This window comes from Oncorhynchus mykiss, chromosome 6 (assembly GCF_057628025.1).
Source record: "Oncorhynchus mykiss isolate SJ-2025 chromosome 6, ASM5762802v1, whole genome shotgun sequence".
NCBI classification, from domain to species: Eukaryota; Metazoa; Chordata; class Actinopteri; order Salmoniformes; family Salmonidae; genus Oncorhynchus; species Oncorhynchus mykiss.
The window spans coordinates 33305160-33327735 of NC_143027.1; the positions used below are offsets into that span (position 1 = coordinate 33305160).

Consider the following 22576-nt stretch of genomic DNA (forward strand, 5'->3'; position numbering starts at 1 on the left):
GAACCATAGTTGACTGTTGTCTCTGTCCCTGTCTGTCACTGTCCCTATCTAGGATCTGCTCCAGCTGCAGTACGAGGGAGTGGCGGTGATGAAGATGTTTGACAAAGCCAAAGTCAACGTCAACCTGCTCATCTTCCTCCTCAACAAGAAGTTCTATGGAAAATGAGGGATTATTGAACCAAAGATGGAGGGGAAAAGATTGAGTGGGCATAGGTGTGAAAGAATTGTGTGCCTTTTGACAAAGCAAGAATTGAGATAGGATGTTTGAATGGTGGTTAACGTGTTATGTTCATCTGACTGGCCACCCTGGTGAGCCACACACACACACACACACACATTTTATGAATCACTTTATACCAAAATGAAGCTCACATTGAAATGGGTTTGTTGCTTTTATTGTCATGTTATATCTGTTGCTTAATTATTGTATTTTTTTTCATGTTCAGTTTTCCACTGGGTAATTAATTGTACATGGAATATATTTTTCAAAAGTATATTATAATGGCATTTACATTTTATATGTAGAAGTTATATACGGTGCATTCGGAAAGTATTCAGACCCTTTGACTTTTTCCACATGTTGTTACGTTACAGCCTTATTCTAAAATGGATTAAATACCACATAATGACAAAGCAAAAACAGGTTTTTAGACATTTTTGCCAATTTATTAAAAAGAAAAAACTGAAATAATACATTTACTAAAGTATTTGAACCCTTTAGTCAGTACTTTGTTGAAGCACCTTTGGCAGCGATTACAGCCTCCAGTCTTCTTGTGTATAACGCTACAAGCTTGGCGCACATGTATTTGGGGAGTTTCTGCCATTCTTCTCTGCAAATCCTCTCAAGCTCTCAGGTTGGAATGGGAGCGTCACTGCACAGCTATTTTCAGGTCTCTCCAAAGATTTTCGATTGGGTTCAAGTCGGGGCTCTGGCTGGGCCACTCAAGAACATTAAGAGACTTGTCCCGAAGCCACTCCTGCGATGTCTTGGCTTGACCCTTCACCCCAGTCGGAGGTCTTGAGCGCGCTGGAGCAGGCTTTCATCAATGATCTCTCTGTACTTTGCTCTGTTAATCTTTCCCTCGATCCTGAATAGTCTCTCTGTCCCTGCTGCTGAAAACCACCCCCACCGCATGATGCTGCCACCACCATGCTTGACCATAGGGATGGTTGCCAGGTTTCCTCGAGACGTGACACTTGGCATTCAGGCATAGAGTTCAATCTTGATGTCATCAGACCAGAGAATCTTGTTTCTCATGGTCAGAGAGTCTAAGTGCTTTTTCATAACTCTAAGCGGGCTGTCGTACATTTTACTGAGGAGTGGCTTCCTTCTGGCCACTCTACCAGACGGAATGTTCTCCCATCTCCACAGATGCACTCTAGAGCTCTGTCAGAGTGACCATCGAGTTCTTGGTCACCTCCCTGACAAAGGCCTTTCTCCACCTATTACTCAGTTTGGCTGGGTGGCCAGCTCTAGGAAGAGTCTTGGTGGTTGCAAAACCTCTTCCATTTAAGAATGATGGAGGCCACTGTTCTTTGGGGTTCTTTGGGACCTTCAATGCTGCAGACCGTTTTTGGTACCTTTCCCCAGATCTGTGCCTCGACCCAATCCCCTCGGTGCTCTACAGTCAATTTCGTCGACCTCATTGCTTGGTTTTTGCTCTGACATGCACTGTCAACTGTGGGACCTTTATATAGACAGGTGTGTGCCTTTCCAAAGCATGTCCAATCAATTGAATTTACCGCAGGTGGACTCCAAGTTGTAGAAACATCTCAATAATGATAAATTGAAACAGGATGCACCTGAGCTCAATTTCGAGTCTCATAGCAAAGGGTCTGGATACTTATGTAAATAAGGTATTTCTGTTTTCTTCAAAGCTGTTTTCTCTTTGTCATTATTGGGGTATTGTGTGTAGATGGACGAGGAAAACAATTAATTTTATCCATTTTAGAATAAGGCTGTAACGTAACAAAATGTGGAAAAAGTCCAGGGGTCTGAATACATTCCAAATGCACTGTAGGTAAACACATTGTTATTGTCAAAAAAAAATGTTTTTTTTTTGTAAAAAAAAGAATGTGTTTGGAATTAGATGTGTACAATGCACTATTGCCTAATGGTCAGAATGGGAGATTAGACCGCAACATTCCTATCCAGCTATAGCCAGCATGGAATGAAGTACAGTAGTTAACCAGTGCCTTTTTAATCTACATACAGTAAATTGGGATGCTGTGTATCTTTTAAAGACTATTAATGAAGTTATTCTTCCTAGTTTCACTGCTTTTTAGAAAGATTATACTGTCAAGTATACATTAAAATAATTTCAAATGTTTTAATGAGGTTAAATCAAAATAACTGATTTTTCTTGTTAGTTTTTATAACAATCACAGTTTTTATAACAATCGCAGTGCTATAAGAAAATGATTTTAAAATAATTGTGTGGTCATCAAATAAATAATAAAGCCTGATTTGTTTTTTAACTGTCATTTAGTGTCACCCCAGCTGTGCAACACAGCATGTTCGAGACACCGGATTCAAGATAGTAATTTACGTCACTGAATAGAAATTATCTAATAAATCCTATATATTAATCACTTGATAGTCGACGAGGCTTTTTACGACCCCTCTATTGATGGAGTCAGCCTTTTCAAATCCAACATGTATTTTAATTGGCTCTAAGCGCTGACAGATGGCTGTCTGGTGTTTCCCTCACGCTTGCCTGTATAGTTAATTTATGGGAACAGTGATTTACAGCCATGGTTTATTGGTTATTCGCGACTTTTTTGCTCTCCAAACTTCAGCCTATGTGCCTTACACAATGGTAAGTAAAATGTCTTTAGTTGTTTTGCTTCTGTGTTTATTTTAGCAGTTTAACATTGAAATTATGATACAAAAAAGCTGATTTCATTTGTCGCATCCATGTACAGAATTTTGAGAAAATGTGTTTGTATATTGTCAACATATGAACTAACCCTCGGATTCAAACTGCTACTTGCAGAGCAATATCCACGGGTTTTCCCGCAGAGGGCGCATAGACAGCGGCGGCAATGAGTTATGACCAGTTGTGTAAAGTACTTGAAGTGTATTTAAGTACCACTTAAGTCGTTTTTGGTCATCTGTACTGTACTATTTATATTTTTGGCAACTTTTAATTCACTACATTCCTAAAGAAAACGTTGGAATGTGCCCCTGGCTATCCATACATTAAAATAATAAAATGGTGCTGTCAGTTTGCTTAATATAAGAAATTTGAAATTATTTATACTTTTACTTTTTTTTTTTTTTACAGTATATTTTTGCAATTACATTTACTTTTAATACTTAATATATAAAATAATATATTAGACTTAAGTATTTTACTGGGTGACGTTTCAGTCATTTTCTATTAAGGTATCTTTACTTTTACTCAAGTATTGGGTCGTTTTTCCACAACTGATTGACAAACTTTTTTGTGCGCAGTATATACCTTGAACCTGGTAGGACAGCACACGGACCAAACTTAGGGAGAGTAGGGTAAGTTGAGTAACTTTTTTTACCTTCAGCATCACAATGTCAAGAAATGCATAGTATTCTTTCTAACAAAGATATCTACATATATCTCAGGCTGTGTGTCCCTAGAAATAATCAGAATTCATGTAAAAAATACACTACATGGTGGATTTGGCTATTTCAGCCACACCTGTTGCTGACAGAAGTTTAAAATCAAGCACACAGCCATGCAATCGCCATAGACGAACACTAGCAGTAGAATGGCCTTACTGAAGAGGTCAGTGACTTTCAACGTGGCACCGTCATAAGATGGCACTTTTCCAACAAGTCAGTCAATAAAATGTCTGCCCTGCCAGAGCTGCCCCGGTCAATGCGAAGTGGCGGGCCACACAAGCGCACAGAATGGACAGCTGAGTGCTGAAGCACATAAAAATTGTCTGTCCACGGTTGAAACACTCATGACCGAGTTCCAAATTGCCTCGAAGCAATGTCAACACAATAAATGTTTCTTGAAGTGGGTGTCCATGGCTGAGCAGCCGCGCACAAGCCTAAGATCACCATGCACAATGCCAAACGTTGGCTAGAGTGGCGTAAAGCTTGCTGCTAGTGGAAATGCGTTCTCTGGAGTGATGAATCACACTTCACCATCTGGCACCCCACCAGACGGATCTGGGTTTGACAGATGCCGACTGCGTGCCAGGCTTAATTGCCCAACATCAGTGCACGACCTCAGTAATGCACTTGTTCACAATGTTCAAACATCTAGTGGAAAGCCTTGCCAGAAGAGTGGAGGCTGTTATAGCAGCTAAGGGGGGACCAACTCCATGTTAATGCCCATGATTTTGGAATGAGATGTTTTGAGCAGGTGTCCGTTTGCTTTTGGCCATGAAAGAAAATGGTCTCTTGGACCAGCACCATCACCCATTGTCACAGGACACCATTATCTACTTTGTACATCGGGACGGGGTAAGCTGCGCTGCCTCGGGATAAGTGGGTAATGGTGTCCTGTGGCAGTAGGTGATGGTGCTGGTTGGTTAAATTAATAGAATTGGGGTGTGGTGTATTGTATGCCTACATTCAAATATAGATTCTGTTCAATATCACTTACCCTTCCATTTCTTGACCAGTTGTTGTTTCGATGTGCCAATTCGGAGGCAAGTTCTCTGCATTTGAAGGTGATTTGACGTCTTCCTTCTCTCACTTCCTTGGCTGCTCTTTGAAGAATCTCAGGGGGGAGGGGAGCTAGACCCCTGCTTGTTTTACGTTTGTATACACGGGACGGGACATGTCTTCTCAGTAACATTAAAAAATGACCAAAATTGAGTTCATATGCATACAGTGCAAAAATACTATGGATGTCAGGCATAAAACACACTAAATGTGATCATCCTTTGTATGGTGGCCATTGGCTCAACTTACCCCATGGCAAACATTTTGACTGTTACCCAACACAACTGCAAGGAAGCACTTTTGCTAGGTTTAAGACCTCATGTTGTAGATTATAGAGAGCCCAACTGATGTATAAACAATCTTAAATGATCTACTTTGGTTTCGATACGAGCATTATGAAACCTCTAACACATTAATTTGACTTTGTAAAAATCGGTTTTGGGGACCTAACTTGCTTATCACTTTTTCTGTGTTTTTTTTTTCTTTCACAAACTCAATGAAATGATGACCTCTTCTTAAATGCTAGTCTACTGGTAAGTACAATTCTACAGATGCTTTGTTGCTGCAACTGTATATTGAGTAATGTTGTTAGTGTGCACTCTACATGGACTGAGTGAACGAAACATTAAGAACACATTCCTAATATTGAGTTGCAATCCCTTTGCCCTCAGAACAGACTCAATTCATCAGGCATGGACTCTACAAGGTGTCAAAAGTGTTCCACAGGGATGCTGGCCCATGTTGACTCCAATGCTTCCCACAGCTGTGTCAAGTTGGCTGGTAGTGGATCTCTAATCCGAATAGCTTGTTCCATCTCATCCCACAGATGCTCAATTGGATTGAGATCAGCTGAATTCACAGTCATGTTTGTGGAACCATTCCTAGACAATCCTAGCCTTGTGGCATTATTCTGCAGTGAAAAAAAGCTATTCACAGATGGATAGACTGCTGCCATGAAGGGATGCACCTGATTTGGCAATGTGTTCAGATATCCTGTGGCATTCAAACGTTGCTCCACTTTTATCAAGGGGACCAATGTGTTCCATGAAAACACACCACCACCACCAGCCTGCAATGTTGACACACGGTATGATGGATGCATGTACGAAGTGCTTTTCACCATACCCTAGTCCTCCCATCAGCGTAAAACAGCAGGAACCGGGATTCATCAGACCTGGCAATCCAGTGTTTTTGATCCTTAGCCCACTGCAAATGCAGTATTTTGCTGAAAGAAGGTCGTCGGCTGCCGTACCCCATTCGTATCGAGGTACGATGAGTTGTGCATTATTTTATGAATCACAATTCGTGTCAGCCTCCTTTGTCCTCTCATCAATTACCTGTTTTTGACCACTGGCCTGCCGTTGGTTGGATGTCCTTTGGGTGGTGGACCATTCTTGATACACACAGGAAACTGTTGAGCTTGAAAAATCTAGCAGTGTTGCAGTTCTTAACACACTCAAACCGGTGCGTCTGTCACCTACTACCATACCCCGTTCAAAGATACTTCAATGTTTTGTCTTGCCCATTCACCCTCTGAATTTAGGCTGAAAAATCCCCTTCATCTACACTGATTGAAGTGGATTTAACAGTTGACCTCAATAAGGGTTCATAGCTTTCACCTGGTCAGTCTATCTTATGGAAAGGGCATGTTTTGTACACTCGGTGTATATGACAATGTCTATTACTATGTACTCCACATTTGAAGAAATGGTCCATATTGTCATGCTGTGTTTCAAAACCACAGTATTAACATGCACAGTAAATCTCTACACATTTCAAGTTCGGTATAGAAGTAGTTGGCGGTTGTCTGATTTTTTAAAAGGATAATACCAGTCAAACTTTTAGTGTTTGTTTCATTAGTCCACTGTTGATACAGTCTAAAATGTTTTGCATGTCAGCAATTTTTCTAATCCAATTAGGCAAGTCAGTTAAGAACAAATTCTTATTTACAAAGATGGCCAAAACACGGACGACTGGGACTCACGGCCAGATGTGATTCAGCCTGGAAGCGAACCAGGGACTGTAGTGATGCCTCTTGCCCTGAGATACAGTGCCTTAGAATGCTGCGCCACTCGGAAGCACTCAAACAATCAAGTTTTCAGGATATAGAACTTTCAAAATACAGAAAGAGTCACAGTATGATGCGTATTTTGAAAACCTGATTGCTGACATGCAAAACATTTTGGGACCGTATCAACAGTGGACTAATGAAACACATTTTTGAGTGTAATTTTCCTTTAACTCACTTCTCAATATAGCCCAAGTAACCTAGATATGTACAGGAAGTTGTACATTGTACACCCAGTGTTACATTATATTCAGATCTTATAACATCAAAGGAAAAAAGTTACAAGGTTGAATGTGTTTATTTAAATGTCTTTGTTTGAACAGTCATATTTTGTTATTTAAGATACCTTGAACTGTTATCAAATAAACAGCAAAAAGACACAGTTCATGGTAAAAACTTTAGCATTTTTTAACAATACAGCACCTAGAATGTGTCATGAGTATGTAAGACATGGTTTGAAGTGCATGGAAGTACAAGTGGTATTTGGTTAGTGGTTATGGGATCAAAGTTCCACTAAAGGGAGGTTTTGTTGGGCAACACGGTGAGGATCTGGTTCTCTTATTCACTTTGTTGTCTTCTCCTCCGCTGTAGCCTTCTCCTCCTCTGTAGCCTTCTCCTCCTCTGTAGCCTTCTCCTCCTCTGTAGCCTTCTCCTCCTCTGTAGCCTTCTCCTCCGCTGTAGCCTTCTCCTCCTCCGTAGCCTTCTCCTCCTCCGTAGCCTTCTCCTCCTCCGTAGCCTTCTCCTCCTCCGCTGTAGCCTTCTCCTCCTCCGTAGCCTTCTCCTCCTCCGTAGCCTTCTCCTCCGTAGCCTTCTCCTCCTCCGTAGGCTGCTTCTCCTCCATAATCTCCTCCATAATCTCCTCCTCCACCACCACCTTCTCCTCCACCACCTTCTTCTCCTCCTTGTCATCAGGGCACAGCTCTGAAATACAGAGAAAGTGTGAGGATATTCAGTGGCGACCCGTCATTCGGGGCAGGTGGCGCCCCACCTGTTTAGCAAAAAATGGTCTAATTGTTTTGCATGTTATTTGGGCATGAATACGTGTCACACATCAGTTTGCAAACAATGTAAAAAAAATATATAATTCAGTTAATAAAGCCGCATACAAACTTGTTAAGTAAGGCAGCTCCAAAATGCAGGTGTTTCAGCCTAGCTCAGTGCTTTCGGTGGTGGTGGGGCATCCAGCGGAATATACGGAGCGCAAGGTTTGGTAATGTAATCTATTTGCGCCGTGATTGGCTCAGTGTTCTGTCACTCATGGGGACGCTACGTCGCCGCAACATCTACAGGGAGAGCTCTAAAATTCAAGCCCCTTGAGTGGTGCCATAAAGTTACATTAGAAGTGCCCTTCCAAGAAGGCTCCAGATCATTGGCCACAGATCAACTGACATCAAATCACATATCTGCCGTAGCTTTATTGGACTGAAGTCTAGATTTAAGGATCTCTTTTCCAAGCTTAAAAGGATAAACATTCAACACCATGGGTCAGAGAAGGTTGAATACATTGGCCATGCTATCAATCCTGACAATGGAATGGCCATTGCTTTCTCTGTCTGCACAATATACATTTAAAGTTTCACATTTTGTAGATTTTTTTTTACCATCCATAAAAGATAATGAAAAGATGAGGAGCAAAGAGAACCCCTGACCTGTTTTTCCATCGTAGGTCTGGTGTTTCTCTGGGAAGTTCAGACACTCTGCCTGTTTCTTATAGGTGTCCAGGTATGTGTGATCCATTTTCCCTGTCCTTGCTGAGAGAGGGAGAACGAGAGAGAGGCTGGTGAGCTGACCTACAGTCCTGCTGGTGTAATCTTTAAGGGCTGGTAACAGACAACAAAAGGCTCAACTCCCATTAAGTCTTTCAAAGCATTGAATATATCTCGCTGGTTCTGAAATAATGACTGATCCCTTTGACAGAAAGATAGCGTTTTAACACCTTGTCGATGTAGGGTCAACCAGGCTTTCACAATGCTTTGTCTGGAGTGTAGCATGCCTAAACTGCTAGTATTTATCAATGTCAATAAGTGGGGTTAGCCTAATCCCAGATCTGTATGTGCTTAAGCCAACTCCTCTGACCATCGTTGTCATGCCATACATTTGTCATGACACTGAACCAGCAGTTAGGAATTGGTTAAAGCACATCCAGATGGGTCCGACAATTTTGGGGATGGATTTCCTCAAATCAATTGAGAATTGATCAGACTTACTGAACAGGAGCAGGTATCTGCCAGTGACATCTCCATTACGAGATGTGTCTGACCAAAGCAGGCAGTCAGGGCAGGTCTCCAGGTACTGGCCTTTGTGTTCAGACAAATGAACTGTGGATCCACAAAATAAAATAAATGCCTTGTCCATTATGATTAGGACATTTGGTAACGCTTTTTTTTCTGTCCTGCTTCAGCTGTTACAGTACACATTCAACACACTTGGTAAGTACCTTGTACCAAATGGCAGGTTACGTTTTGGTGCTTGTTTCAGTGAATACCAAAGAAAATAAAACGAAATTATTATTACTATTGCTACATGATTACCATGTAATTTCCAAGTAAAAAATACCAGACTATAAAATACAGTAACAGTACATATTATTTATCTTTACAGGCATACGATGACATACAGTGAAGACATAACATGGCAATATACACATTAATAGTTAAGTGGATAAAGGCCCTCTCTTATTGAGCAGCTAAATGTTTTCATCCCTCAGATGTAGAGCACTAGCCAGGTTGCCAGATTGTTTCTGCTTCAGCCAACTTGCTCCTTTGCCGATGTCCTATTTGGCATAACAACGCCAGGGGAGGGTGTTGGCTAAAGCACAGACAGATATGGCAACCAGGCTAGTAGAGCACAGGTCACTTACTGTGTACTGTGGAAGTGGTGCCGGAGATGGTAGCATGTGTTGTACCCACGATGCATTTTCCATCACTGATGGACATTTTGAAAAAAGTGTTAGCATGTTGTATGATTCATTGCTTAGGTGCCAATTTGAAACATTGTCTTTGCTTTCAGAGAAAGGTCAAATGAAATGTCTACCATTGCACATACTTTCCTGATATTTAATAAAGCCCTTTCCAAACTACTATGACATTCACTAAAGTCTGCATTCATATCCACAATATAGCCAGACTTACATGCGGTCTCCCCATCTTAGGGTGACTACTTTATGGTCCGATGTAGCCGACAGGTCTATCCAGGAGCTTTTCAGAGTCCCCAAAGCATTTTGGAAGAATAAATGATCCGCAGACCCCATCACATACACCCATTTGCCATAGAGCTGCCAGTCACAGACAAGGAAAAAAACATGAGTTTCATACCATCTAATTGCCTCATCCTATACCAATATGGACCATTTTGAAGTTGGAAGAAACACAAGGGTAGTATAGTAAAAAGAAAATGTGTAGGTGTTATGGATTAACATCCCTTGCCTTATCATGGATGTACAGTTGCCTATCCAATAGAAGACACAATGTTTTCTTTAATGGAAGCCTTTCTAATGCAAATTCGTTTGAGTGTGGAGTACCACAGGGCAGCCGGCTTGGACCATTTATTGTTTTTGGTGTTTACTAATGACTTTCCTTGAATAAAGCCTATGTGTCTATGTACTCTGACGACTCAACAGTATACACGTCGGCTGCAACAGTAAAATAACTTACGTTTAAGGTAACTAACAATAAGCTGGTCCTAAACGTCTCAAACTAAAAGCATAATTTTTGGGACAAATCACTCAAAACCCTAATCCTCATCTGGATCTATTATTGAATGTGGCTATTGAGCAAGTTGAGGAGACAACTGCTGGGTGTCAACCTAGATGGCAAGCTTTGATGGTCAAAACATAATTATGACTGAACGGTTACTAAAATGGGATGAGGTCTGTCTATGGTAAGGCATTGCTCTGCTTTCTCTATCTCAGTCAACCAGACCCTAGTTTTGTCACACCTCCACTACTGTCCAGTTGTGGTCAGGTGCAGCAAAGAAGGAATTAGGCAAATTGCAGTTGGTGCAAAACAGAGCAGCACGTATTGCACTTTGATGTACACGGAGTACGAATGACATGCATGTCAATCTCTCCTGGCTCAAAGTTGAGGAGAGATTGACTGCATCACGATTGGTCTTTGTGCGAGGTGTTGAAGGTACCAAACTGTCTGTTGAAGCAGTTGGCACACAGTTCGGACACTCATCGGCATAGCACAAGACATCCAACCAGAGGTCTCTTCACAGTCCCCAGTTCCAGAACAGAGGCTGGGAAACACCGTATTAAATAGAGCCGTGACTACATGGAACTCTGCCACAGCAGGTAACTCAAGCTAGCAATAAAACCAGACTCAAATAACAGATAAAAGAACACCTTACAGCATGACGGGAACTGTGAAAACACAGACATTTATATGCATTTTGTGTTGTATTTTGCATTATGTATGTGATACGTGATTGGGATATGACTGTGGTATGTGCTTGTCTCACCATCTTAATATGAATGAACTAGCTTGTGGGTTGCTCTGGATGGGAGCGTCCGCTGAATGGTTAAATTGTAATGTAAATGTGCTATATATTATTTATTTTATTTGTGTTTCCTATTTTGGAAACCCCAGGAAGAGTAAATTGCAGATCCTAATAAATACTTCACAGCATCTGTCACTGTCCATAGTAGGTTTGCCGGATAGGGAGTAGAGTGTCATCTGAGACGTATTCATTAGGTCCAAAATATATTTAGTATTATGATCACAACTTACCTCGGTATGGTCCTCCAGTACCAGGGGTTTGACCAGTTCTTTACAGTCCGGTGCAGATGCAGCACTCAGAGAGGCTAGAGCCAGGAGAGCTACAACCAGCTGAACAGCCATAGAGAGAGGTAGAGAGAGATGGAGCAGAGACACTGAGGACGATCGTACAGTACAGATAGAGCAGAACACGTCTACTGCTGGGGCATATGCCTCCCGGAGGCTTAGACAAAAACACTGTTGCATAAGGGGCAATGTGGAGGAGGAAGAGGGGAGGCTTTCAACATGCTTCAATGCTTGAATGGGTAAATGGAGGGCTAAATCAGCATTCATTTCCAGACTTGTCTTATATAACTCTGAATGGATGTCCCCTCCCTGACTGAGGAGACACCATCTATTAGCTAGGGACCAGAGCACTCTAAATAGAAGCTTCTGTTTGGGACTATTGTCCTTGAATGAATACAAACGGACAGCCTGGATACCAGCTAAATGATAACATCCACATTATGGTGAAAAGGGCCTCAATTGCTTTTGTTTGAAGGAACTTTTGTTACATGTAGCAACAATCTAAATAATTACTTAGATGATCAATAGCATGTACATTGTGTCTGGTTTGGAATGGGACTACAGTAAAAACAACATTGCAGGATGAAGAGGGATGCAGCTCTTGGTTTGGTTTCTGTGCACATGAGGGGGTCTTACACTTTCTCTTGAGTTACCTGGCAACCAACTGCCTTGGTCCCAAAACAAAAGAGCTTCTCTTTTAAATGTTTTGTTGTGCCCTAGCTTTGTCACAATTTTATGCCAAATGAGACAAATGTGCTGACCACTAGGAACCAATAAACTCATTCAGGGTGAGGGCTACATGGAAACTTTGAATAAAATACTGAAACAGGTAGCAAGTAAACAGATTTCTATTTCCTCCAGTTTCAATTTATTTTCCATTTCAATAAGACATATCGACCTTGATATGGCTGTCTATTAAGTTGAACAGTTAAGCATGAAGTACATGATTTCTGTGTCACCGGGGAGTGGCAGAAATGCTGCCCCTTGCCCATAGCTTGACTTTTGGTGAGCGGAGCGTGTTCCTTCTGATCGGTAGGCTACATGGAACTCTGAAGGGTCATATTCTGGTGGGGTCTCTCATTCACCATAAACAGTTGTAATGAAACACATAGAAGTTACTGTTTAAGACTTGAATTAATTGTAGAACAAAATTACATACAGTAACAATGTTTGTTTAGTAGTAATAATAAGTATCAAGCAACTAAATGCATTGTACAGTAAAATAATTGAATATACTGTAACACAATTCAACACGTTAAGAAGGTTAGAACAGTCCCAGTGATGGGTGATTCTGTTGATCAGGTGGCTTAGACTTAAGCCTGTTGTCTGTCATTTCCTTTACTCATCAGGACACCGATCTGAAACAGAAAGAGAGAAGATATTTACAGGAGTGAATGCTCTCCCAGTACGAAATAACTCATTCCGTTTTAAGATAGTTTCATTAGATGGTAAAAGGTGAGAGAAGTACATTAACTATATCATACCCAGGTCCCCAAAGTGGTATTGTGGGAGGAAGTTGAGACACTGCATGTTTCTTAAAGGTCTCCAGTTATGAGGCTTCTAATCTCCTCCTAGTCCTCGCTGAGAGAAAGAGAGGGTGGGTTAACTGATCTATCAGTCTTTTTTTTGTGTCTGACTGGAGAGATTGATGGTGGGATTGGTACGGGTGATGATACTATAAAAACACTGACAAAGCAAATGACTTTAATCATTTGACTTACTGAATAGAACTCTGTATCTGCTTCTGGTCTCTCCCTCAGAGGTCGACACGACAGTAGAGTCTGGTCACAGGAGGCAGTCACGGCAGGTTTCAGGGTGCTTACCATCATGGTCAAATCAAAGTTTGTCACGTGCGCCGAACCTTACAGTGAAATGCTTACTTACCGGCCCTAACCAACAGTGCAATTAAGTAAAAAATAGTTATTAAGTGAACAATAGATAACACTAATTGAGGTAGTATGTATATGTAGGTATGGTTAAAGTGACTATGCAAATATGATAAACAGAGTAGCAGCAGGGTTTGGGGGGGCAGGACAATGCAAATAGTCCGGGTAGCCATTTGATTACTTGTTCAGGAGTCTTATGGCTTGGGGGTAAAAATGTTGAGAAGTCTTTTGGTCCTAGACTTGGCGCTCCGGTACCGCTTGCCATGCGGTAGTAGAGAGAACATTCTATGACTGGGGGTGGCTGTGGTCGTTGACAATTTTTTGGGCCTTCCTCTGACACCGCCTGGTGTAGAGGTCCTGGATGGCAGGCAGCTTAGTCCCAGTGATATTCTGGGCCATGTACGCACTACCCTCTGTAGTGCCTTGCGGTCGGAGACCGAGTAGTTGCCGTACCAGGCAGTGATGCTCTCGATGTTGCAGCTGTAGAACCTTTTGAGGATCTGAGGACCCATGCCAAATTTTTTACGTTTCCTGAGGGGGAACTGGCTTTGTCGTGCCATCTTCACAACTGTCTTGGTGTGTTTGTACCATTCTAGTTTGTTGGTGATGTGGACACCAAGGAACTTGAAGCTCTCAACCTGCTCCTCTACAGCCCCTTCGATGAGAATGGGTCCTCGGTCCTCCTTTTCCTGTAGTTCAATCATCTCCTTAATCTTGATTATGTTGAGGGATAGGCTGTTATTCTGGCACTACCTGGCCAAGTCTCTGACCTCCTCCCTATAGGCTGTCTCGTCGTTGTCAGTGATCAAGCCTACCACTGTTGTGTCGTTGGAAAACTTAATGATGGTGTTGGAGTCATGCTTGGCCATGCAGTCATCGGTGAAAAGGGAGTACAGGAGGGGACTGAGCACACACCCCTGAGGGGCCCCCGTGTTGAGGATCAGCGTGGCGGATGTGTTGCTACCTAACCTCACCACTTGGGGGCAGCCCGTCAGGAAGTCCAGGATCCAGTTGCAGAGGGAAGTGTTTAGTCTCAGGATCCTTAGCTTAGTGATGAGCTTTGAGGGTACTATGGGGTTGAACGCTGAGCTCTAGTCAATGAATAGCATTCTCATGTAGGTGTTCCTTTTGTCCAGATGGGAAAGGGCAGTGTGGAGTGCAATAGAGATTGCATCATCTGTGGATCTGTTTGGGCGGTATGCAAATTGGAGTGGGTCTAGGGTTTCTGGGATAATGGTGTTAATGTGAGCCATTACCAGCCTTTCAAAGCAATTCATGGCTACCGACAAGAGTGCTACGGGTCTGTAGTCATTTAGGCAGGTTGCCTTAGTGTTCATGGGCACATGGACTGGTGGTCTGCTTGAAACATGTTGGTATTACAGACTCAATCAGGGATATGTTGTGAACGTTGACTTGTTTAAAGGTCTTACTCACGTTGGCTATGGAGAGTGTGATAACAGTCGTCCGGAACAGCTGATGCTCTCATGCATGCCTTAGTGTTGCTTGCCTCAACGCGAGTTAATCGTCTGGTAGGCTCATGTCCCTGGGCAGCTCGTGGCTATGCTTCCCCTTGTAGTCTGTAATAGTTTAAACCTCTGCCACATAAGACGTGCGTCGGAGCCGGTGTAGTACGATTCAATCTTAGCCCTGTATTGGCGCTTTGCCTGTTTGATGGTTCGTTGGTGGGCATAGCAGGATTTCTTATAAGCTTCCGGGTTAGAGTCCTGCACCTTGAAAATGGCAGCTCTACCCTTTAGCTCAGTGTGAATGTTGTCTGTAATCCATGGCTTCTGGTATGTTCGTACAGTCACTGTGGGGACGACATCCTTGATGCACTTATTGATAAAGCCAGTGACTGATGTCATGTACTCAATGCCATCGGAAGAATCCAGGAACCAGTTCCAGTCTGTGCTGACAAAACAGTAGTTTTGCATCTGCTTCATCTGACAACTTTTTTTATAGACCGAGCCACTGGTGCTTCCTGCTTTAATTTTTGCATGTAAGCAGGAATCAGGAGGATAGAATTGTGGTCAGATTTACCAAATGGAATGCAAGGGAGAGCTTTGTATGTGGAGTACAGGTGATCTAGTATTTTTTTCCCTCTGGTTGCACATCAACATGTTGATAGAAATTAGGTAAAACTGATGTTTCCCTGCATTAAAATCCCCCGGCCACTAGGAGTGACGCCTCTGGGTGAGCGGTTTCCTGATACAGCTGATTGAGCAAGGTCTTAGTGCCAGCATCTGTCTGTGGTGGTAAATTAACAGCCACGTAAAGTGTGGATAAAAACTCTTGGCAAATAGTGTGGTCTACAGTTTATCATAACTTTACTTCAGGCGAGCAAAATCTAGAGACTTTCTTAGATTTCGTGCACCAGCCGTTGTTTACAAATATGCACAGACCCCCCCCCCCCCCCCCCCTTCGTCTTACCGGAGTGTGCTGTTCTATCTTGCCGGTGCAGAGTGTCCTGCTAGCTGAATATCCATGTCATCATTCAGCCACTATTCCGTGAAACATAAGATGTTACAGTTTCTGATGTCCCGTTGGTAGGATATTCGTGATCGTACCTCGTCTAAGTTATTGTCCACTGATTGCACGTTGGCAAGTAATATTGACGGTAACGGCAGCTTTCCCACTCGCCATCTGCAGATCCTTACGAGGCACCCCGCTCTGTGTCCTCTGTACCTGCGTCTCTTTCTCTTGCCAATGACGGGGATGTTGGCCTTGTCGGGTGTTTGAAGTAAATCCTGTGCGTCCTGCTTGTTGAAGAAAACATCTTTGTCTAATCCGAGGTGAGTGATCGCTGTCCTGATATCCAGAAGCTCTTTTTTTGCCGTAAGATACGGTGGCAGAAACATTATGTACAAAATAAGTTACAAGTAACATGAATAATAACACAATAGCACAATGGGTTAGGCGCTGCTGCCATTTCTTCCGGCGTCATTGAGTAAGTATTGAAATGAACTATAAGGTCTTGTCAAGATGTATAGGTAGTGTACATGGTCGCAGTGTATTCCAGAAAATTAAAAGGAGTAGAGAGCAACACATTTACACTGCAGTATTATGTACACATCTATTCATGTGCAGATGAATACAAAGCCCTCCTTTGCCGCTCCTCCCTGACTATAGGCAGGAATTAAAACAGGAAGCACCCGTGGCAAGGTCTGGATGAGTATAAACAGACCACCTGAGGCAAAAAGACAGTACAGGGACAAAGAGGAGTCACAACATGAGACGCATTTGGCAGGGACTTTTACAATCAAGGATTATAAAAGGAAAAGCAGCCAGGTCGCGGACACGACACTTCACTCCCAGACAAGCTAAAGACCTTTTTTCCCCGCTTCAAGGAAAACAATAGCCACTGGGTCGAAGGTTCACCTTCCAACAGGACAACGGCCCTAAGCACACAGCCAAAACAACGCAGGAGTGGCTTTGGGACAAGTCCTTGAGTGGCCCAGCCAGAGCCCGATTGAAAATCTCTAGAGAGACCTGACAGAGCTTGAGAGGAACTGCAGAGAAGAATGGGAGAAACTCCCCAAATACAGGTGTGCCAAGCTTGTAGCGTCATACCCAAGAAGACTTGAGGCTGCAATCGCTGCAAAAGGTGCTTCAACAAAGTACTGAGTAAAGGGATATCTGTTTTTTTTTTTAAATGTTATACATTTGCAAACATTTCTAAAAAACTGTTTGACCCATTTTGGGTTATTGTGTAGATTGATAAAAATGTAATCAAGTTTAGAATAAGGCTGTAACGTAACAATGTGGAAAAAGTCAAGGGATCTGTATACTTTCCAAATGCGCTGTGTGTGAATGTTGTTCATCGACTATAGCTCAGCTTTTAACACCCTAGTGCCCTCCAAGCTCATCACTAAGCTCGGGACCTTGGATCTGAACTCTTCCCTGTGCAACTGGGTCCTAGATTTACTGACGAGACGACCACAGGTGCTGAGGGAAGGCAACAACACATCCGCCATGCAAATCGTCAACACGGGAGCCGCCCAGGGGTGTGTGCGCTCAGCCCCCTCCTGTACTCCCTGTTCACCCATGACTGCTTGGCCACAGAGGACTCCAACTCAATCATCAAGTTTGCTGGTGACGCGACAGCGGTAGGCCTGATTACCAACTATGACAAAACAGACTACATGGAGGTCATAGCCCTGGTGGAGTGGTGCCAGGAAAATAACCTCTCCCTTAACATCAACAAAAGGAGCTGATTGTGGACTACAGGAGACCGAGGGAACATGCCCCCATCCTCATCTACAGGGCTGCAGTAGATACGGTCAAAAGTTCCACTGCATACACTTCACTGAGGACCTGAAATGGTCTCATCACACTGACACTGTGGTGAAGGTGAAACAGCGCCTCTACAAGCTCAGGTGCCTGAAGAAATTTGGCATGGCCCCTAAGACCCTCAAAGTTCTACAGATGCACCATTGAGTGCATTCTGTTGGGTTGCATCACCGTCAGGTACGGCAACTGCACCGCCCTCAACTGCATGGCTCTCCAGAGGGTGGTGCTGTCAGCCCAACGCATCATCGGGGACACGCTATCTGCCCTCCAGAACTCTGTATCAAAGGAAGGCCAAGAAGATCATTTAACTTCGTAAATGTAATTGAAAATGTGATATATATATATGCGTATCACTCCTGTGTTCCAATGGCACGTTGTGTTAGGTAATCCAAGTTTACAATTTTAGAAGGCTAATTGATCATTAGAAAACCCTTTCGCAATTATGCTAGCACAGCTGAAAACTGTGGTGCTGATTAAAGAAACAATAAAACTGGCCTTCTTTAGACTAGTTGAGTATCTGGAGCATCAGCATTTGTGGGTTCTGTTACAGGATCAAAATGGACAGAAACAAAGCACTTTCTTCTGAAACTCATCAGTCTGTTCTTGTTCTGGGAAATGAAGGCTATTCCATGTGAGAAATAGCCAAGAAACTGAAGATCTCGTAAAACGCTATGTGTACTACTGTCTCTAACCAGAATAAAAAGAGTGGGAGGCCCCGGTGCACAACTGAGCAAGAAGATTAGAGTGTCTAGTTTGGCATGGCACCTTGAGAAACAGACATCTCACAAGTCCTCAACTGGCAGCTTCATTAAATAGTACCCGCAAAACCAGTCTCAATGTCAACAGTGAAGAGGCGACTCCAGGATGCTGACCTTCTTGTCAGAGTTGCAAAGAAAAAGCCATATCTCACTGGCCAATAAAAAGAAAAGATTAAGATGGTCAAAAGAATACAGATGCTGGATGGACAGAGGAAGGCCAGCATCCCGGAGTCGCCTCTTCACTGTTGATGTTGAGACTGGTGTTTTGCAGGTACTATTTAATGAAGCTGCCAGTTGAGGACTTGAGGCGTCTTTTCAGCCATACCTGTTGCTGACAGGTGTATAAAATCGAGCACACAGCCATACAATCTCCATAGACAAAAATTGGCAGTTGAATAGTCTTACTGAACAGCTCAGTGACTTTCAACGTGGCACCGTCATAGGATGCAACCTTTCCAACAAAAGTTCTGCCCTGTTAGAGTTGCCCCGGTCAACTGTAAGTGCTGTTATTGTGAAGTGGAAACATCTAGGAGCAACAACGGCTTAGCTGTGAAGTGGTAGGCCACACAAGCTCACAGAATGGGACCGGCGAGTGCTAAAGCGCATAGCAAGTAAAAATCGTCTGTCCTCGGTTGCAACACTCACTACCGAGTTTCAAACTGCCTCTGGAAGCAACGTCAGCATAAGAACTGTTCGTTGGGAGCTTCATGAAATGGGTTTCCATGGCTGAGCAGCAACACACAAGCCTAAGATCACCATGCACAATGCCAAGCGTCGGCTGGAGTGGTGTAAAACTCACCGCCATTGGACTCGGGAGCAGTGGAAACGCTTCACCATATGGTAGTCCGACTGCCAAACCCAGATTTGTCCAATGCCAGGAGAACTCTACCTGCTCGAATGCACAGTGGCAACTGTCAAGTTTGGCGGAGTAGGAATAATGGTCTGGGGCTGTTTTTCATGGTTCGGGCAAGGCCCCTTAGTTCCAGTAAAGGGAAATCTTTACGCTACAGCATGAATTACATTCTAGACGAATCTGTGCTTCCAACTTTGTGGCAACAGTTTGTGGAAGACCCTGTCCTGTTTCAGCATGACAATGCCCTGTGCACAAAGTGAGGTCCTTACAGAAATGGTTTGTCAAGATCGGTGTGGAAGAACTTGACTGGCCTGCACAGAGTCCTGACCTCAACCCCATCAAACACCTTCGGGATTAATTGGAATGCCGACTGTGAGCCAGGCGTAATCGCCCAACATCACTAATGCCCGTGGTTGAATGGAAGCAAGTCCTTGCAGCAATGTTCCAACATCTAGTGGAAAGCTTTCCAGAAGAGTGGAGGCTGTTATATCAGCAAAGGGGGGGGACCAACTCCATATTAATACCCATGATTTTGGAATGAGATGTTTAACAAGCAGTTGTCCACAGTGTATATCAGTGTAGTTACGTACATAAAGAGATTCTCCAATACTTTTTAGCCAGTAGTTCTTAAAGTGGTCCCTGGAAATTGTGTACTAGGTCACATACAGTGGGGCAAAAAAGTATTTTGTCAGCCACCAATTGTGCAAGTTCTCCAACTTAAAAACATGAGAGAGGCCTGTAATTTTCATCATAGGTACACTTCAACTATGACAGACAAAATTAGAAACAAAATCCAGAAAATCACATTGTAGGATTTTTAATGAATTTATTTGCAAATTATGGTGGAAAATAAGTATTTGGTCACCTACAAACAAGTAAGATTTCTGGCTCTCAGACCTGTAACTTATTCTTTAAGGGGCTCCTGTCCTCCACTCGTTACCTGTATTAATGGCACCTGTTTGAACTTATCAGTATAAAAGACACCTGTCCACAACCTCAAACACTCCAAACTCCACTATGGCCAAGACCAAAGAGCTGTCAAAGGACACTAGAAACAAAATTGTAGACCTGCATCAGGCTGGGAAGACTGAATCTGCAATAGGTAAGCAGCTTGGTTTGAAGAAATCAACTGTGGGAGCAATTATTAGGAAATGGAAGACATACAAGACCACCGATAATCTCCCTCGATCTGGGGCTCCACGCAAGTTCTCACCCCGTGGGGTCAAAATGATCACAAGAACGGGGAGCAAAAATCCCAGAACCACACGTGGGGACCTAATGAATGACCTGCAGAGAGCTGGGACCAAAGTAACAAAGCCTACCATCAGTAACACACTACGCTGCCAGGGACTCAAATCCTGCAGTGCCAGACGTGTCTCCCTGCTTAAGCCAGTACATGTCCAGGCCCGTCTGAAGTTTGCTAGAGAGCATTTGGATGATCCAGAAGAAGATTGGGAGAATGTCATATGGTCAGATGAAACCAAAATATAACTTTTTGGTAAAAACTCAACTCGTCGTGTTTGGAGGACAAAGAATGCTGAGTTGCATCCAAAGAACACTATACCTACTGTGAAGCATGGGGGTGGAAACATCATGCTTTGGGGCTATTTTCTGCAAAGGGACCAGGACGACTGATCCGTGTAAAGGAAAGAATGAATGGGGCCATGTATCGTGAGATTTTGAGTGAAAACCTCCTTACATCAACAAGGGCATTAAGGTGAAACGTGGCTGGGTCTTTCAGCATGACAATGATCCCAAACACACAGCCAGGGCAACTAAGGAGTGGCTCCGTAAGAAGCATCTCAAGGTCCTGGAGTGGCCTAGCCAGTCTCCAGACCTGAACCCAATAGAAAATCTTTGGAGGGAGTTGAAAGTCCGTGTTGCCCAGTCATGCTGGAAGACCCAGCCATGACCCATCTTCAATGCTCTTACTGAGGGAAGGAGGTTGTTGGCCAAGATCTCGCGATACATGGCCCCATCCATCCTCCCCTCAATACGGTGCAGTTGTCCTGTCCCCTTTGCAGAAAAGCATCCCCAAAGAATTATGTTTCCACCTCCATGCTTCATGGTTGGGATGGTGTTCTTGGGGTTGTACTCATCCTTCTTCCTCCAAACACAGCAAGTGGAGTTTAGACTAAAAAGCTCTATTTTTGTCTCATCAGACCACATGACCTTCTCCCATTCCTCCTCTGGATAATCCAGATGGTCATTGGCAAACTTCGACGGCCCTGGACCTGCGCTGGCTTGACCAGGGGGACCTTGCGTGCGCTGCAGGATTTTAATCCATGACGGCGTATTGTGTTACTAATGTTTTTTTTTGAGACTGTGGTCCCAGCTCTCTTCAGGTCATTGACCAGGTCCTGCCGTGTAGTTCTGGGCTGATCCCTCACCTTCCTCATGATCATTGATGCCCCACGAGGTGAGATCTTGCCCCAGTCCAAGGGTGATTGACCGTCATCTTGAACTTCTTCCATTTTCTAATAATTGCGCCAACAGTTGTTGCCTTCTCACCAAGCTGCTTGCCTATTGTCCTATAGCCCATCCCAGCCTTGTGCAGGTCTACAATTTTATCCCGAATGTCCTTACACAGCTCTCTGGTCTTGGTCATTGTGGAGAGGTTGGAGTCTGTTTGAGTGTGTGGACAGGTGTCTTTTATAGAGGTAACAAGTTCAAACAGGTGCAGTTAATACAGGTAATGAGTGGCGAACAGGAGGGCTTCTTAAAGAATAACTAACAGGTCTGTGAGAGCCGGAATTCTTACTGGTTGGGAAGGTGATCAAATACTTATGTCATGCAATAAAATGCAAATTAATTACTATTTTTGTTTTAGATTCCGTCTCTCACAGTTGAAGTGTACCTATGATAAAAATTAGAGACCTCTACATACTTTAAGTAGGATAACCTGCAAAATCGGCAGTGTATCAAATACTTGTTCTCCCCACTGTATGTGCACCACGTCATTGCTCTCGCGCTCTGCTGTGTGCGCATGATGCACCTCTTGCTAGCTGTCACTCATATGGCGAGGGAACTTAAATTGGTAGGGGGCAGGCCCGTGTGAGGGAAAATAGCACAGCACAGCTTCCCGAAAAAGTTGCTTTCAAACTAGGGATTTCGTGGCTAATTGAGGTAAGACAGTAATGTTGCATGTATGAACTACACATTGACACATCCAGCCCAAAGCGGGAGGTTTAAAATATACTTAGTAGTCCCAAAGGCACAAGGCAGCGCGCCCTTCTTGCTGAGAATTCATCAGATCAGGCCACACTCCAACTCATTCTCC

The 22576-nt window shown here is 43.4% G+C and overlaps 2 protein-coding genes and 1 long non-coding RNA gene across 5 annotated transcripts in view; 1 reads left to right on the forward strand and 2 right to left on the reverse strand.

The window, feature by feature from the left end:
• Positions 1 to 2466, forward strand: part of iqgap2 (IQ motif containing GTPase activating protein 2) — a 91161-nt gene extending 88695 nt beyond the window's left edge. For all 3 annotated transcript variants that reach the window (XM_036979941.2, XM_036979942.2, XM_090237711.1), the window contains exon 38: positions 53 to 2466. In XM_036979941.2, coding sequence (XP_036835836.2) covers positions 53 to 166 — 114 coding nt within the window. In that variant the 3' untranslated portion in view covers positions 167 to 2466. The remainder of the gene's footprint in view (positions 1 to 52) is intronic.
• A 4542-nt stretch (positions 2467 to 7008) lies between these two features.
• On the reverse strand, positions 7009 to 11762 carry LOC110525798 (uncharacterized). Its single transcript, XM_021606229.3, has 6 exons — positions 11456 to 11762; positions 9857 to 9999; positions 9586 to 9650; positions 8933 to 9043; positions 8375 to 8476; positions 7009 to 7646 (listed from the first exon to the last, which is right to left on the reverse strand). The coding sequence occupies exons 1-6, from the start codon at positions 11687 to 11689 to the stop codon at positions 7288 to 7290; spliced, it is 1014 nt and encodes a 337-aa protein (XP_021461904.3). The 5' UTR covers positions 11690 to 11762; the 3' UTR covers positions 7009 to 7287.
• Positions 11763 to 12353: 591 nt separating this feature from the next.
• LOC149982835 (uncharacterized) lies at positions 12354 to 16217 on the reverse strand. Its single transcript, XR_016496627.1, has 2 exons — positions 12994 to 16217; positions 12354 to 12867 (listed from the first exon to the last, which is right to left on the reverse strand). It is a non-coding gene; the product is annotated as an uncharacterized LOC149982835 (long non-coding RNA).
• Between the last annotated feature and the right edge of the window lie 6359 nt (positions 16218 to 22576).

Bases quoted from the DNA above. Each gene is read 5' to 3' on its own strand.
- LOC110525798 (XM_021606229.3), bottom strand. From the start codon at position 11,689: ATGCAACAGTGTTTTTGTCTAAGCCTCCGGGAGGCATATGCCCCAGCA. The intron at 9,044-9,585 runs GTAAGTGACCTG...GTGGATCCACAG, and splicing joins CACCACTTCCACAGTACACA to TTCATTTGTCTGAACACAAA. The intron at 7,647-8,374 runs GTCAGGGGTTCT...TCTGTATTTCAG, and splicing joins GACCTACGATGGAAAAACAG to AGCTGTGCCCTGATGACAAG.